This window comes from Dipteris shenzhenensis, chromosome 8 (genome assembly GCF_047967505.1).
Source record: "Dipteris shenzhenensis isolate YYH24624 ecotype China chromosome 8, Dip_SZ_1.0, whole genome shotgun sequence".
Taxonomy (NCBI): domain Eukaryota; kingdom Viridiplantae; phylum Streptophyta; class Polypodiopsida; order Gleicheniales; family Dipteridaceae; genus Dipteris; species Dipteris shenzhenensis.
In genome coordinates this window covers 6,217,506-6,234,690 of record NC_141603.1, presented here as the reverse complement: position 1 = coordinate 6,234,690, position 17,185 = coordinate 6,217,506, and the positions used below count along the sequence as shown (strand labels likewise).

Below are 17,185 nucleotides of genomic sequence, written 5' to 3'. Positions count from 1 at the left end.
ACAACCAGAGAGGGCATGTGGGAGGGACTGCGGGTTGATAACGGCCCTGATCATCTGGAAGTTTGGTAGGCAAAGCAGGTTTGTGGAGCTAGGGACTAGACGAGTTCAATGTTCATTGCTTGGCACAGAGACTAGGGACATTGTGTGTACTAGGTTCTTGTTCGTGATGTGTTGATTGGAGAATAGAGGTCGTGGTGTGTTCCACAGATCATTATACCCCACTGGGAACCCAATGGAGACTAATATGGGAAATTACAGCTGAGGACATCTCATTTGCTGTTTGAGGTGGCATTGTGGATCCAGGATCCATGCTATTCGGTGCTCTCTCCGAATAGACATGCTGTTGGAGAGTCCAATGTTGTATCTTCATCGGCTTGCTTCTTCAGCTCACCATGAGCTGCAGAGAGGGTATTAGAGTATGGCATCTCATATATTGAGAGATGGCTTCTTGCCCACCGGAGAGGATGGGATTAGGTAGGCCTGGACATGTTACATTAGGTAGTAGTCAGGGCTGGGTTGGGTGCCCAAACTGGGCCCCAACCTGGTCGCTCAAGCGATGTGTATAGTTGGTTCTAACCCAACCCAACCCAACCAGGGTCGGGTCAGCCAACAGGCCTGGTCAGGTCAACCGACCTTGGCTGGTCGGCTCATTGGCCAGCCCACCAGGCTGGCTGGAGCCTGTAAACCTGTAAAAGCCCCCCTCCACTCTCCACTCGGTGGCACATTGGAGGGCATTGGAGGATTCTCTCACATTGTCCAGCCCCCTCGGCTGGGGATTGTACCTGGATATACAGTTGCTATTGTCTACACCTGTGTCTATCTCTCTCTGTCTCTTTCCTCACGCTTCTGCATGTGCACCACTCTCATAGTAGACAACCAAATAGAGTATTTCTTATGCTCTCGTGAGAGAGAACCATATACAAAATAACCTCCTCAAAGCTTGCCGTGTGGACAGCAGTTGGGCCGACACACAGACAGCATATATGGCTGACTGTATCAGTAAATGGGGCTGTAACGTGGCAGGAGGAAGGATGCCACATGGGTAGCAAAGGCTGGATGAACAGGAGCTCGCAGATTTGCAGAAAGGGGGGGGGGGTATTGTATTGATGAAGAGGAAGCAGCCACTTGGGCTGTGGATCTAGGCCAGCAGAGGGCAAGGTGAAGGGCCCATGTGCAGGCTGCAATAGCCCAGCATGGAGGCCCTAGAATGGTGTGACTAGGAGACATTTATAGCCCCAGCCTGTGGTCATTGGTGAGCTGTTTGGACAGACCTGGTCAGCCGGGCTGGAAGGGGCTCACCTATAAATAGGGCACTTGGTGCCCTTGCCAAGCCATTCAACTGAAAGCCCCTGAAACTCATGACATACAAGATCATTAGTTAGGAATTAGAGTTCCAAACGTTGCCTGTTACGAAAGCATCCAATTGAAGTTAATTTTTTCTCTGAGCCAGCTTTAGCGTCTTCGGATAAGTGCCTTTGAGTATGTTGTGTTCGCAAAGTATATCACTTCTTTCTATATTGTTGTCTACATTAAACTGTCAAATTGTGCTGATAGTAACACTGAAGGATCATTTCACGAGCTCTATCATATTTCTCGGATAGAATGGAAAGGAATGTTTGCATGTATTGTGATTGCATTTTTGTACACATGCCAACATTCGAAGTCATTCTGAGTCCTGACATGTATTCATGCCAAATGGAGTAGATTCATTGGCTTCTTTTTTGATCCAAGACTTATTATGGGTCTGTGTTTATTTGTCTTTTAAAACTAACATGTTAGGTGCTGGAGGGGGTAATCAAGTATCGGTGGAATGCCTTACCAGTGGAGCAATGTGAAGGAATAAAAAACTACATTTCAGATCTCATAGTACAGGTTTGGATGACTTGAATGTTTGGTCTTTGAGATTGGGTCGTTCTTCATTTTTTCAGATCTGCATGAGTAAGGTTGGAACATTTTCCCCAGCTTGACATTCTCTTTTTTTTTGACTTCAGCTTTCGAGTGATGAAGTCTCTTTCCGAAGAGAACGTCTATATGTGAATAAACTAAATGTGATCCTCGTCCAGGTATGCAACTGCTTAAGTTGCTGTTCCTTTTCAGGAAATTGGTGAATGGGCTTTCAAGGTTTTATATGACTGTTTTTTGTTCTTAGTACTAGAAAGGCCCCCCACAGGAAAAGTGTGAAACTGTTTTTTTTTTCACTTTACCTTTTGGTTTTTCTTTGGTGGATTGTGGAAGGGTACTGCCAGCAAAATTAGGGTGCTTCTGCTTCTGAATCTTGTGGATTTGATTTGGGTGTCATTTGCTCGCCAAGAACATAGACTCAAGTTGTGATCTGAATCCTATTAGGCACTGCCAATGAGATTTTTTGTGGTTATAACAATTGCCAGAGATTGCATTTTTCATTGTTACCATGGGAGCATCATCTTTTTTCAGAGAATTGAAATGTCTACTTTCATTTGCTCTGGAGTATCATCCTAATTTGCTTCAAGAGGGGATACAATTTTGCAAGCTGGTCTATGAGTAAGTTCATGGAGAGAAATCATACATGCATATAACCATACATGGAGTGTCATCCTAATTTGCTCTGGAGTATCATCCTAATTTGCTTCAAGAGGGGATACAATTTTGCAAGCTGGTCTATGAGTAAGTTCATGGAGAGAAATCATACATGCATATAACCATACATGACAATGCAAAAATGCATGCATTGCATTCAGTTGTTCTGTACACATTTAGATACGTCTGCATAAGATTTTGTAAAAAGAAATGCACGTGTTTGAGGTTGAAGTCCACAAATCAATTGCTCCTAGCTTTTGCCATACGATTTTGAGGCAGCATGATCTGTCTTAACTAATCCTACCATATTCTTGAAGATACTCAATTATAATGATTTACACACGATGCACACATATGCCTGCATTAAAATCGTAAAAAATTAGAATTTTGGCTTGCTTTTTCAGTGGCAAAGGACTGTACTCTTCTTTGAACTACTTTCTAAGATAAGGCTGAACCAGTGACATACACATCTTCTGAGATTTTACAGGATGGCAATTTATGTCAGAGAACAACTATGCATGTACCAACCACAGATTGTGATATCATGACATAGAAAAGAGAGCTTGCTTGCTACAGCTTGACCAGGTCTGGAATCAGCCTGATCAGATGTCTGCTAGCCGACTGCTCTGCTGACGCCTACTCTGCCCCATCCGACTGGGCCCCAGCAATCTGGCCGATCAGCCCTGCTGGCTGATGTGTGTTGTGGCCTATCTAGTTCCTTTTGCAGGCTGTCTTTGCTGCGCCCTGTTGCAGGGCTGTCCAGCTGTAGGCTGGCCTGAGACAGCCCATGTGGCAACTCATATGGCTGCCCACACAGCTCTTCTCCTGCAGCATTAAGGGTGTCCTTTATCAGCAGCCCCTCCTACCGCCTCCTCTGGATCCATGTGCTGTCCTTGTGTTGGCTTTACATGCTACTCACATGGTAGCCACACACTCCTCCATGACTTTCTCAGATCTGGCTTGCAGGTGAGCCAACACCCCCTCTTCCCTACCCGTTGTGACCAACGCTCACCCTTCGCTCTCTTTGAGACCATTTGAGGACGTGCCCTGTCTTAAATTCTCGAACCCGAACTATTGCTTCTCTAGGTCCAGCTCTGTACAAGTAAGCCACCATAGAACACCAGGGACCACATGTGAAACCCAATCATGAATGTGCCAGGCCTCTTGAACAATCTTGGTACTTGTAATAGATTCATCCACGAAGTCACCTTCTTGTCAACTTTGCAAATGTCAAAGCTATCCTCCATTTGGCAGATGACTATCTAGTTAGAACAGCTTGGATTGTGCCAAGCATGTGTCAACAAAGTGGCACCACCATCTGACACTTTGTCAATGAAACCTTGCACAATGAGCTTGTGGCTGTCCACATGGATCCCCATTGTTGGGAATTGCCAACTGTCCATAGAGCTTAAACCTCGTGACCTGATCTCCCACGTGCATAAGGATACTTATTCAGTATTTGGACTCCCAGTCTTCACGTGAAAGGCTTCAACTGGATCACCGTGTGATTCTTTTAGCATATTGCAAGTGGGCCACCATGGTGCAGCTTCTCTATCACATGATCTTTAGCAACTCAAAACTCCTTAAAGTCTTCATTAGCAACCTCAACAACAGTCTTGCAGGCCTCGGCAATAAGAACTCCCTATTTGTCTATACAAAAGGTCCTTTCTCTGAACACCTGAGAAAACCTATACAAAATAAGATCCCCAAAGTAATCTATTGAAGTCTTCTATAAATTAATATAACGGCAAACCTCGAAAACTAAGCTTGAATGTTGCTTGCTGTTGCAGCAAGTTAGGTATCTCTCAAAAGTACTGTCCAATGTAGCGCAATTGTGTAATTTTGAACTCATGCTCTCGCTGGTGACTTTAAGCTCATCATCCTTTACCTCTGAATGCCCACTTCTTCATCCCTTTCGGTAGTACTCACCGTCCGTTAACTAAAACAACTGCCATCCTCCACTGCAAAGTCAAGACTGTGAACTATTCCATGAACATTGTCACTTGTGGGTTTGCAAACTTTACCTTAGGGATGTTTGGAGCAACACCAAGAGAAGCTCTTTAACTACCATGCAACTGCTGTGGCACATTTTGTTGTCTTTGATTGGTCCTCATCCTATGCTTGGTTAGCCTTCTTCTTGTATTGCTTAGCAAAACGTCTAGGCTTGTCGTAGTAAAAGCATTTTTTTTTCTTGCTTTTACCCCTCGTTGTAATCCTTGGCGATTGTTACCAGCCTTGTGTAACTCCTTGAAGCTCACTAACCAAAAGCATGGCCAACTGGTTGTTGTCCACCTTGTGACCAAGTGTTGCCAATTGATCCTTAAGAACCTCCAATTTTACAAGGAAGTCATGTGCAACCCTCCCTGGCTCATCATTGTGGTGAACAATTGATTTTGGAGTGTGATGATTCTCCTTGTATTTTTTGGTTTCATCGAGGTCCTTCAATGCCTCGCTTCATGTGCCGTCTACAACAACTCTGTTCCTTTAGTGACCTCCAAAATTGTGCTAGCCACCAAATGTATATGAACCTTGACTATCTACATCGGATCGTTGATTGTCCAACTTCCCGGCCTCATTGAGCTAGACGCCATGGCAAGGTGTAATTGACCTGAAATCTTGATCCTTCATATCTACAATTCAAAACTAACTTGCCACACTTTGGAAGCTCCTTCCTTCTTGGCAAGGCCAAATTAGAGTATAGCATCCCATGGGCTTCTGCGTAAGGAAGATGGGGGGTGTACGACGTACGTCAAACATGCGTACAACACAGAGGGAGAGGCATACGACAGAGCAAGAGAGGCATACGCTAGAGAGAGAGAGAGAGAGAGAGAGAGAGAGAGAGAGAGAGAGGTGTATTAACGGCTTCGGGGGACCTCGCGGGTCTATCAGACAAAGTACATAATATATGTAACCCATACAAGCCACTGTGGGCTGCAAGCAAAAGGCACACTAAGGCCCTTGTTGAGTACTAAGTGCTAAGAATGCAAAAAGCTAGTACAAAATAGTAGGAAAAAGAGCAATTAAGTACTGCTCAGAGTCAGAGCCCCAAGTACATGTGCATGCTCCATATAACCCGGCTCCCTGATGGCCCTCTGATGTGATGCAAAGAGCTCACGTATCTGTGCCTGTTGGGATGTCTTCCGTGGTGGCAGGGGGTGCATTGTCCTGGATCTCATGGGCTACATCGAGAGTAATGCCTCATCTTTGGCAGTCCCCTCTGAGGAGGGCTGAGATAGGTAGGACCCCAATCGTGCGTGCTCTGGCGGCCCTACGTGTCGTGTGTGGTCTTAGTGTCTCTCGTCGTATTCTGGTGATGAATCTCACTGCTTATCCATAGTGTTGTTGTCTCCTTGAGCTCCTCCTCCTTGATCTCATCTGGTGTTGGCCTTGATGCGTAAAAATCAGTGACGTGTGTCTGTGCTCGGTCTAGCTTGGTGTCCTGAGGCATCAACTGTAGCCGATCTCTGGCCTGCCGCACAAGGGAATCCCTATGTCTCCGCATCTCAATCAAGTAGAGCCCAATGCAAACTTGGTCGGGGAAATGTATCAGCTGTCTGAGCCCCCCTCACCCGCTTAGCCTCTCCGCGTCTCTCCCTCTCCCTCCCTCTCTCTCTCTCTCTCCCTCCCGCTAGCCCACAACGTCGCCTAGTTGCCGCAGCAAGTCTCGCAACAGCAAGGGGGTCGTCTTTCAACCCAGCCTCAGGCTGAGTTGAGGCCCTAGATCAGTCTGGGGTGTTAGCTTCAACAAAGGGGTCCCGGATCGCACAGGTCTTTCCCAGCATGGAGTTCCCGAAGACGAAGCTTTTTCCATCAACTCTAGCTAACAAGAAGCCATCCTACGCTGCCATGGCATCGACACCTTCTTCTTATGCCTTGACTTTTCATAGATTTCAAATCCATATGAGCGGATCTACTTCCTACAACAAGAACTCAGAGATGCAAAGCTCCACATTGCTTCCCTAGAGAAGACAGTTTCATGAATGAAGAATGAAGGCAGACACAGCAATGCAATACTGCAACTCCTACACCATAGCTTGTAGCCAAGGTCCAAGAAATGGTCACCACTCAGCTCAAATCTATGGGACAGGGAATCGCAGTGACAGAACATAACAAGATCGACAAATGTGATGTTTATACAGAGGCAAGAGAGCAGCAAGCCATAGCAAGTAACAATAAGATTTTATGCATTGGGGGATTGCAAGATAGTTGCCTTAGCTATTTTGAAATGAAAGAGGAAGAGGAATGCATTGATGAGGAAAAGATTATCCAACTCAAGAAGGCAGTGCCACAAATCCGTTGGGATGAAAATGACATAAGCCTTATCACTCGAAAGGGAAACCAAGCACATATTTATTTCAAAGAAAGGATTTTAAGAACTAAGATCCTTAGACAAACCAACAAGCTCAAGGGTACTAGGATTTGGATAACTGAAGAGTTGACTCCGACCCAACTCAAACAAAGGGCAAATGAAAGAAGCAAGGAAAGAAGGTAAATGGGCGGTTTATTGAGATGGTCGAGGGTCTCCGGTGATAATTTCCCCTCTCCGTAGGGTCTCCAGCTTTGTGTACCAGAATGATAGTTGTGGTGCTCCAAGTAGGTGTGAAGCTGTGACACAGCCCGGTTGAACTTTTGTGTTAGGATTAGAGCCAAGATCTCTTGTCCATGTCCAAAGTGCTCAGTCTGTAGGCCCTCATGGTCCTGCGCTCTCCGATTGTGTAATCGACGAAGTGCAGCTCGTACGTTCCGTGTGGTGAACAAGTGACAGGTGGTGGGCTTGGGCATAGAGGACATATCCGGTGGTGTCTGCATCTGGGCATCATAGAGGGAACATGCATATGTGTGCAATATATCTGGGTCAGTGATGGGAATAGGTGGCTTCCCTTCCAATAGAAACCCCCATCCAGTGGTCGGGTCTTCTTCTTGAAAATATCTGACAATCTCATCCATCCTATGTGTGAGGAAAGCCCGCCTCTTACGACGTGTCAATCGTTGAAAGATCCTATGTGCCTCAGGTGACATTAGGTGGCCCAAAGCCCTCGCATGTGTGAGGTAGGCTCTCGTCTCTCTGCACTCGTCGTCAAACCAAGGGTTTTGAGGCATCTTCCCATGTCGGATCCGCATAGATCGGGTCGTGGGAAAGGATTTGATGGCGGCGTCATGTACAACTGAGATCGGGGTGTCAGAGGCGTTGGTGAGGTCTGTATCATCTCCAAGTAGGGCTAGGAGCTCCCTAGCGAGGTGACTCACGTACATTGGATCAAGGGCACAGTCAAAGTGGACTTGAATGCATGTGGGCGTGGGAGGCGCTCTCTTTGTGGCTGGCATGGTGGCAGAGATATGAAAGGCCAAGTATGAGTGGTCAGCTCCGAGTGTGGGGGGTGGTGGTTATGGTGAAGAAGTGTATCTGTGAGATAGAGTCTTTGGGCCTAGCAGATATCTATTGTACTAGACCCTCTGACATGCAGAAAGCAAGTGAGTCTTCCAGAGGATGGCCATCTAGGGAGACCATTATAGATGATAAGGTCATGGATAGTGCCTAGCTCAAGTAGATGTCGTCCATGTCTTGTCACCTGTGGGGTATCCGTAGAGTGCCTAAGTATCCCGAGCTCAGTTGCATCAACTCTGGCACGATGTGTAGATCTCTGTCATTTGTGAAGTTCAACAAGCCCACCTGTCCATTTTTTGTCCGTGAATTGAAGCCCCCAGTACAAGGATGTCTCCCAGTCTGGAGAGCTCCTTGATGTCATCATGGATTGTCTCATACGGTCTATGTCCATCTGTAGTGACCTCTCGTGCATAGGATGATGTGTCTGGAGGGAAATAGCACACCGCATGAAGATAGGTCTAGCATCTGGAAGCTGAGTTTGTATCCACATGTGTCGTGCATGCTCCTCTCTTCGAACCATAGATACGAAAGAGAGAGAGAGAGGCATGAGCGGGAAGGCTGCTAGAGGGAAGGAGCTAGAGAGAGTGAGGGGAGCGAGAGGGGAGGGAGAGAGCATGTCGGGGAGCTGTTTGATTACCATCTAAGGCCTCTGTGCATGTGGATCTCCAAATATGCCATGCTGATATGCTTGCTAGAATCTCCCATGAAGTATCCATAAAGGCATGTGCAGTTAGAGGGCTGAGATGACGCATTCTTGATGACAATACCACATAGAGGACACCTTGAGGGAGCTGATCATGTGTTGCTGCTGTGAGCTTTGGAGCTGCGAACAAAGGGCACTCTCAGGCGGCACTGGCAGGCGGCTGTTTTGCGGAATCTGCACACACAGTGGACAGCACACTTGGTGGGCCACAAGTCCTTTAGGCTTGGAGCAGCCAGCACACGGCATGGACAGGAAAAGGGGTCGGTAGCAAGCTGGTGCGGGGAATTCTTTCGGCCCATATCCCACCCACGCTTATTGATCAGCTGCTGCTGTGAAGCTTTGGAGTTGTGAACAAAGGGCGATCTGAGGTGGCACTGGTGCGGGGAATTCTTTCGGCCCATATCCCACCCACCCTTATTGATCAGCTGCTGCTGCGAAGCTTTGGAGTTGTGAACAAAGGGCGATCTGAGGTGGCACTGGTGCGGGGAATTCTTTCGGCCCATATCCCACCCACCCTTATTGATCAGCTGCTGCAAAGCTTTGGAGTTGCGAACAAAGGGCGATCTGAGGTGGCACTGGCAGGCGGCTGTTTGGTGCAGCCTGCACACACAGTGAACAGCACATAGTGTCGGTTGCAAGTCCTTCAGGCGACCTAGCGTGGACAAGAAAAGGGGTTGGTAGCAACATGGCGCAGGGTATTGTTATGATCCCACCCACCCTTATTGCATCACGCATGGATGAAACCATCGCCTATCTCTTGTACAAGGTCATGTAGATCCAAGTGAGCTTGTGGGGGGGTGGGGGTGTTGCCAGGATCAGTTGTTGCAGGTTGTGGAGTTTGGAATAGTTCCATGGGACTCCTGTATATGAATCTTTAAGAGGATAAGCTCGACGGTACCATTGGAAGCTCAACATTCATCCATAAGGGTTTGTGGGAGCTTGTTCAGGGCTATGAATGGAAGCCTTATTGTTCCAAGAGTTCTGTCAACTGGGATGACGAGCTAGTTGTTATGGAGTCCTCCATTAGGGCTGTGAAAATGCCCACCTTTAGGGCTTGCTGCTGGGCTGAAAGATGCCCAGCCATTGGCCCATATAGAGGGCAAAAGAGTTAGTACAGAGCTAGCAAAAGGGCGTTTACATGGCAGCTCCCTTACATGTTCTAGGATGGACTTGACAGGTAGGCAGTAGCCTAGAATCAGGTCAGCTATAGTATGGTTGCAGTGCTGCAGCAAGGTTGGACCAGTGGCACATCGCAGGTTCAGCCAGTAGAAGTAGTCAACATACATAGACTGGGTCGGCCCAATCTGTGGTAGGTTAGCAGGCCCTGTAGCTAGTCGGCTAGATCATTAGTCTGGTTGACTAGATTGGAAGGTTGCTTGGCCTATAATCGGCCCCATTGAGGGGGCATTCATCAGTTCAGTGTAGCAGCAGCCCTCACGTCGGTATTGGGATCCACAGGGTAACATACCAGGAGAGTTACATGTGGTCACTTAGTCCTGGTATGGCCTTGTAGGCTAGTTAGGACCAGTTAGTCTTAGTTAGGCTACTTAGGCCACTTAGTCCTAAGTTGTTTCGGCCATATAGTGGCCACTATTGTACTTTCTTATTATCCATTTTGCAAGTACGCTCCATTGCTTTCAGGTGGTTGTGTACTCCCTTGCATTCCATTTCTCCTCGCATCCAACTGTGTATCAGTGCGGGTTGCGTGATCCAATCTGCCTTCTCCCCTTATGCTTAGATCACTCTAGCTCAAAGCAGCTTCAGCTTGCAGCTTGCAGCACAGACAGTTTGTCGCGATTGATTGAAGCTGCCTCTCCCGAGACCACCTGTAGTTCCTGTGACCTTCCAGATTTGTCTCATGACCTTCCAGATTCGCCCTCAACTTGCCTAGCTCTGACTCTGTCCTGCGACCTACCCCTCGAGTTCTTGCTGTTGTCTCTCAGCTCCCCGACTGACATTGCAGCTCCCAAGGTCTCATTGTAGCTTCTGCATGTGCGGTGCCAGTCCCATGACTGCCATTGCAGCTTTTTGTGCCAGTCTTAGGTCGCAGCTCCCATGATCCTTCAGTTGCTCCATTGAGGGGTTGCCAAGCTAGCCTTGAATCATAACAACTTCTTGGACATTTCCACTTGCAATTGGCTATTCGTACAGCTACCAAAACAGGCGTAATAGCCATCTGCTTCATTTCAACAGCCTCTATTCAAGTCGATAATTGTACAGACATCCGTACATTTGTCAGATTAGTCAACTCTGTTGACTTTTTGGTTGTTAGCACATTCCGAAATTGGAACTTTGGGCTCATTTGTAGTGACATTGCATTGACATTTGTCTGTTACAGAGTTTTGTTGCCCAGATTTCTGTATGCAGGTTTTGGGGACAGATTTTTGCATTTGGTTCAGTTGAGCAGCCAGTTGAAATTCACATTTGCAGAGACTTTGTCTTTTTTGGCCTGAATTTGCAGCGCACTTTTCTTTTTGGGGATTTGCAATGGCCAGGAGTGATTTGCTCGGAATGTTCAGCTAAGGACAAGTTTGATGGCACCAACGATGCCATGTGGTCGTACATGGTGCGCTCCTTGTTGGTTGCCAGGCACAGGCACCTGTTGCCACCACCACCACCACCACCACCACCACCACCACCACCATCACAGGTGGTCCTATTACTCTCACCCATCATGAGCCATGTTTACTAGTCATTTATCACTGCAAGACCTTGCTGTGCTTCTTTTTCTCCAACACTCGAAGATGTCCTCCGGTCCTCTTGCAATAGTTGCAGTGATTTTTCTTTTGTCCATCAGCTGGGGTAGAAGAGGTACTAGAAGAGTGTTTGGGCTTGCTGGAATTTGCGGCCCCCTTTCCTTTGCCTTCGTGACCCATGGCAAAGGCTTGGTTTGCAGCCCTATTTGAGCGGCTCTACTCCTCCTATGTAACATGTTGATTGAAAGTGTACTAATTGGGGTTACCCAAGGCCACCAACCTCAACGCCTAGCGAAGACTTCATCCAATGTCGTGGAAACCACCTAAGAATCTGGCACAATCTCATCAACACGGATGAGATGCTCTCTAAAGTCCCTGAATTTTGTGTGATACGCATCCATGCTGTCCCCTTCATTCACAATGTCCAACTTCTTCCGCAAAAAGGCAACCTTGGCCTCATTTTGGGAATAATAAAGATTAGACAAAGTATCCCATGCGACCTTGGCTGTCCTGCAAGGGATGTGCGTGGACATCCCTTTGATCCCATTGAATGTGATCCTGCATGGGAGGAGTGAGAGGCATTGCAGTCGAGTGGTAACCAAAAGTGGCCATTTTCTGTCACTTCTGTCAAAGCATGATGCAGCTTTGTCAGTTTCAGATTCTATGTCTGATTGGGATAGTGGTGATTCCAAGCTAATTTCATCCTGCAAAAAGTTATTTGAGTCCTTGAAAGATGCACCTAAGGGGGGAATTGTTGTATGTGCCATGAATGCATCTTATCCTGTGAGAGGTTTTGGTCAAGTGCTACTTCAGTTTTGGGAGATACAGTTAACTCTTTTTGGAAGTGTTGTATGTTTCAGGTATAACAAGAAAAAAGGTTTCTATCTCAGGCACATTTCTACAAATGGCTTCAGAGTTATTTTTGACGGTTATTGCTGTGCCATGTATGACAATCGGCATGATTACTACATAGTACTTAGTGGCACACCTTTGAGAGGGCTGTATCATCTTGATGCCTATGGAAAAGCGGTTGTTACAAAAGCAAATGCAATAGCTGAATCTGCAATTTTAGACACACATTTATGACATGAGAGATTGAGACATCTCAAATTATGGTAGTTTGGTGAAAATGTATTCTAAGGACATGGTAGTGGACCTGTCTGTGAGGGCTGCTTTTTGGGAAAAATGCAACGGATCTTATTTCGAAAGGTTCATCTTGGAAGTTGCATGTAGGACATAGTGATGTATGCGGGCAGCATCACTTGGGGGGTACTCATACTTTGTCACCTTTGTGAATGACTTTACTAGACACACTTGGTTTATCCCTTGAAATCCTAACTCGATATCTTTGCTTGTTTCAAGCTTTTCCTTGTCACCATGGCTGAAAATGGGAGTGGAAACAAGCTCTTGACCTTCTGCACTGATAGGAGAGGGGAGTACACGTCTTGTGAATTTTTCGATTGTAGCAGCCCAGGGCATTATATATCAGTGCAAAGTGCCATACACTCCGTAGCAGAATGGAGTTGCAAGCGAAAGAATCTGACATTGATGGAAATGGCCAAATTCATGCTTAAGGGGAAGTCTTTGATGGATAGAGAGAATGAGTGAGAGCAAGAGAGATTGAGAGAGTAGGAAGCTTGGAAGCTGAAGACGTAGTTGCAATAGAATAGAGTAAGTGAGCACAACTCAAAGTGAGAAAGATAAGGTTTTGTCCTAGTGACAAAACCTTAGTAGTCACTAACCATAGTTAGTGAACTAACTGCGGTTAGGGGGAAAAACCTCTTAAAGAGGGAAAAGTGCCCCTAACTAGCTTATTATATTACATTGGTCACTGCTGAATTATATCTATAATTCTAACACCCCCTGCAGTGCCAATGTCATGTACAAGGCTGATCAATCACCAAATGGATATAAGTTCAGGGCACTGCGAAATGCCTCAAACTTCTCACGTGGTAGCGCTTTGGTGAAAATATCTGCAACGTTGTCATGTGTGGACACAAAGATCATACTGATCTCTCCTGCATGCAACTTCTCTCTGACGTAGTGATAGTGAACCTCAATGTGCTTCGTGCGAGCATGAAACACTGGATTCTTTGCCACTGCAATGGCACTCTGACTATCAGTGAGAATTGGAGAAGGACCCTCCAAAGACAGATGAAGATCAGCAAATAAACGTCTCAGCCAGACACATTCAACTGTTGTTGTGAAAGCTGCCCTGTACTCAGCTTCACATGATGAGGTAACCACTGTAGATTGTTTCTTGCTCAGCCATGAAATGCAAGATTTACCCAAAAAGAAACAATTGCCACTAGTGGACTGCCTAGTGTCATAATCACCAGCCCAATCTGAATCACTGTAGGCATGCATCTGCAAGTCACCCCCCCTGGGAAATAGTAAGCCAAAAGACTTGGTGCCCTGCAAATAACGGAAGATGCGCTTAACTGCTTGCCAATGCATAGTTTTGGGGCTGTGCATGTACCTGCTCACCTGAGATACTGCAAACTGAATATCAGGCCTAGTATTGCAGAGATATATGAGGCATCCAACAGCTTGACTGTAAAGTGTGGCATCAACTGATTCTCCTGCATCATGCATTGTGAGTTTCAGCCCCGGTTCCATAGGAGTGGATATGGGCTTACACTCTTGCATGTTAAATCTGTCCAAGAGTTTTTGAACATACTTGGACTGAGACATAACAGTGCCACGTCTCTCATGAGAGAACTGGATCCCCAAATAAAAGTGAAGCAGCCCCAAATCTGACATGTCAAAGTTGGTCTGCAAATCAGCTTTGAAATCTGCAATTTTTTCTTCATTGGACCCTGTGAGCAGTAAGTCATCAACATAAAGAAGGATGACTAAGATTTCCCCCCCATCCATCTTGATGTAGAGGGTGCTCTCAGTAGGACTATTGTGCAGCCCCTTGCTGGTCAAAAAGGCATGTATCTTGGCATACCATGCACGAGGGGCCTGTTTCAGCCCATATAAAGCTTTATTGAGCTTACATACTTGAAGTGCATTTGCTGTAATTTCAAAGCGTGGAGGCGGTTTGACATACACCTCTTCCAGCAAGTCCCCATTTAAGAAGGCTGTTTTTATGTCCAACTGATGAACATTCCACTCAAAATGTGCAGCCATTGCAATTACTGATCGGATGGTGGTCATCCGGGATGTAGGAGCAAAAGTCTCCTCATAATCTATGCCCTTTTTCTGAGCATAGCCCTTAGCAACCAGCCTGGCTTTATATCTGTCAATGGAGCCATCGGGCTTCCGTTTGACTTTAAATACCCATCGTGTGCCAATAGCATGTTTACCTTGTGGCAAGTCCACAACATCCCAAGTCTGATTTTAGCAATGGACTGCAACTCATCGTGCATGGCATTCATCCAATGCACATTACCTTTTGCCTCTTCAAATGTGGCAGGCTCCTCTTCATCAAGGAGAGTACCTGCATATGCTGATTCCACTGAATTAGCACCTTCCATGTGCCTTGCTGCACTGCGAGTCCTGCCAGGTAATGGAGCATCAAGTTTACTTTCCCTGAGAGTCTGTAACAGCCAGTTTGGGACTGTTTTTGCTGCATGTATGTCTGCAATTTCTTGCTGCACCACCTGTTCCACTGCCTGTGGAGGAGGCAAGACATCCTGTGGCGGAACTGAAGCATTTGAAGGTTGCTGTAAATTCTGATTTGGATCAGAAAAATCAGCAGAGGAACCCAAAGCAATGGGTAGCAACCCTTGAAAGACATCCTCTGAAGATGAAGGCATTTGAAATTCAGCCTGAGTGTGAGCTGAATTTTCAGAAAATATTACATCTCTACTTATGCGTGTAGCAGGATTGTAGAGACGATACCCCTTGCTTTCTGTACTGTATCCAACAAATATGCATTTGATGGCTTTATCTGACAATTTGTGCCTAAATTCAACTGGCACATGTGCATAGGCAAGGCATCCAAAGACTCGGAAGTGATCCACTGAAGGCTTCTTGTCATTCCAGACCTCAAAAGGAGTTTTAGTTTTTAAAGCCTTAGTGGGAGCCCTGTTCAAAACGTAATTGGCACACATTAAACCCTCTAGCCAGAATTTATGAGGCATGTGTTTGCTTTTCAGCATACATCTGTCCATCTCCATGAGAGTTCTATTTTTCCTCTCAGCTTTGCCATTTTGCTGAGGGGTCAGCCTGACTGTGAGCTGATGCACAATACCCTTTTGCTTGAGAAAAGCATCAAATTCTGCTGATAGGTATTCCCCACCTCTATCCGTGCGTAATGTCTGTATCTTGAGTCCGGTTTCATTTTCAACCATGGCTGAAAAGTGTTTAAACACTGTGAACACTTCAGATTTCTTTTTCAGCCCATAAACCCAAGTAAAATTGGAGTAGTCATCAATAAATGTGACAAAGTAGAGATGACCACCCAATGACGGAGTCCTCATGGGACCACAGACATCACTATGTATTAGCTGCAATTTGCGAACAGCTTTAACTGAACCATCCTTTTTGAAGGGGAATCTATGCATTTTACCTAAAATGCACCCTTCACAGGCATGTGGAGGAGGTATCTCAAGAGGTGGCAATGCATCAACCATTGAAAATTTCTGAAGTGTCATTAAGCTGTTATAATGCATGTGGCCATATCTAGCATGCCATAGTGCTGCATTTTGCATGGCAGTTGTAGGGGTAGAAACTGCCAGAGCATGGGCTGCTCTTTTCTCAAAAATATCAAGCTGAAAAAGCCCACGCAGCAAAGTACCAAATAACTTTAAGGCATAGTTAGCTGAAATGTCTCGGACAGCACATTTGTCATCCTCAAAGATGACCTGAAATCCCCCTCTGTTAAGAGTGGACACTGAAAGGAGATTTTTGGTTATGCCAGGCACATATAAGACATCTGAAAGTCTGAAAATTGAGCCATCAATTGCAGTGAGCTCAACTTCTCCTGTGCCACGTACTGAATATGAGGAATTGTTGGCACAAGTGACTTTCTTACCAACAGGAGGTGGATGCAAGGAAGCAAAAAGACACTTCCTAGAAGTGATGTGCTTGGATGCACCGCTGTCAAAATACCATGTGTTCAGTGTTTCATTAACACTGAAAGCAGATGCATCTTTAGAAGAGTCAAAGCTGCAAGTCAAAAATGCATATGTATCATCACTGCAAGAGGCTGTACTATCCCGAGCATCTGGAACAGCCAACCTAGAATCTGAAATGCAAGAGAAAAAGGCATAATCTTGACCAACAAAGTTGGCTGTAGCATCCCCACTGTCAGATGCACAAGGGGCTGAATCTGAAACAGCCATTCCTGTGCTGTTTTTCTTTTCTTTTGCAATCCTTTTCCTGCATTCTGCTATGTGATGACCTGGCTTTTTGCAGTAGTGACAAAAACCCTTCTTTTTGGGCTTACTTGCATCACTTTTAGCCTTTTGTGAAGGCTGTCCTGACCCACTGGAAGGCTGATTTACTGCTGTCTTTGCCTGTCCCTTTGTTTTTGATTTAAATTTTGAGAGCATGGCTTGTTCACCTGCACGTGAAGCCAAATTTTTCCTGGTCTGCTCTTCCTGAAGCAGAAGTCCTATCAACTCATGAAAAGTGAGAGGATTTGCACCCCCCCTCAATGATGAATTCAGCGAAGTGTGAAAGCTGAGATAAGACTCAGGAAGAGAATTCAGAGTGGTTGTGATCATCTCTGAATCAGGAATAATTTCATCTATGTTTAACAATTGCTCTCTGAGATCCTGTAGCTTTGTGAGGTGGACTGACATGGAGTCACCCTCCTCCATATGTGTATTGCTCAACTCTCCTTTTAAGAAAGATACCCTGGCATCATTCCGTGCTGCATACATGCTTTCC

At 46.0% G+C, this 17,185-nt stretch overlaps 1 protein-coding gene across 2 annotated transcripts in view; it reads left to right on the top strand.

The window, feature by feature from the left end:
• The window catches only part of LOC147899024 (protein EXPORTIN 1A-like), a 107,362-nt gene that overhangs the window by 38,285 nt on the left and 51,892 nt on the right, over positions 1-17,185 (top strand). For both annotated transcript variants that reach the window (XM_087378563.1, XM_087378562.1), the window contains exons 3-4: positions 1,780-1,872; positions 1,992-2,063. In XM_087378563.1, coding sequence (XP_087234689.1) covers positions 1,780-1,872; positions 1,992-2,063 — 165 coding nt within the window. The remainder of the gene's footprint in view (positions 1-1,779; positions 1,873-1,991; positions 2,064-17,185) is intronic.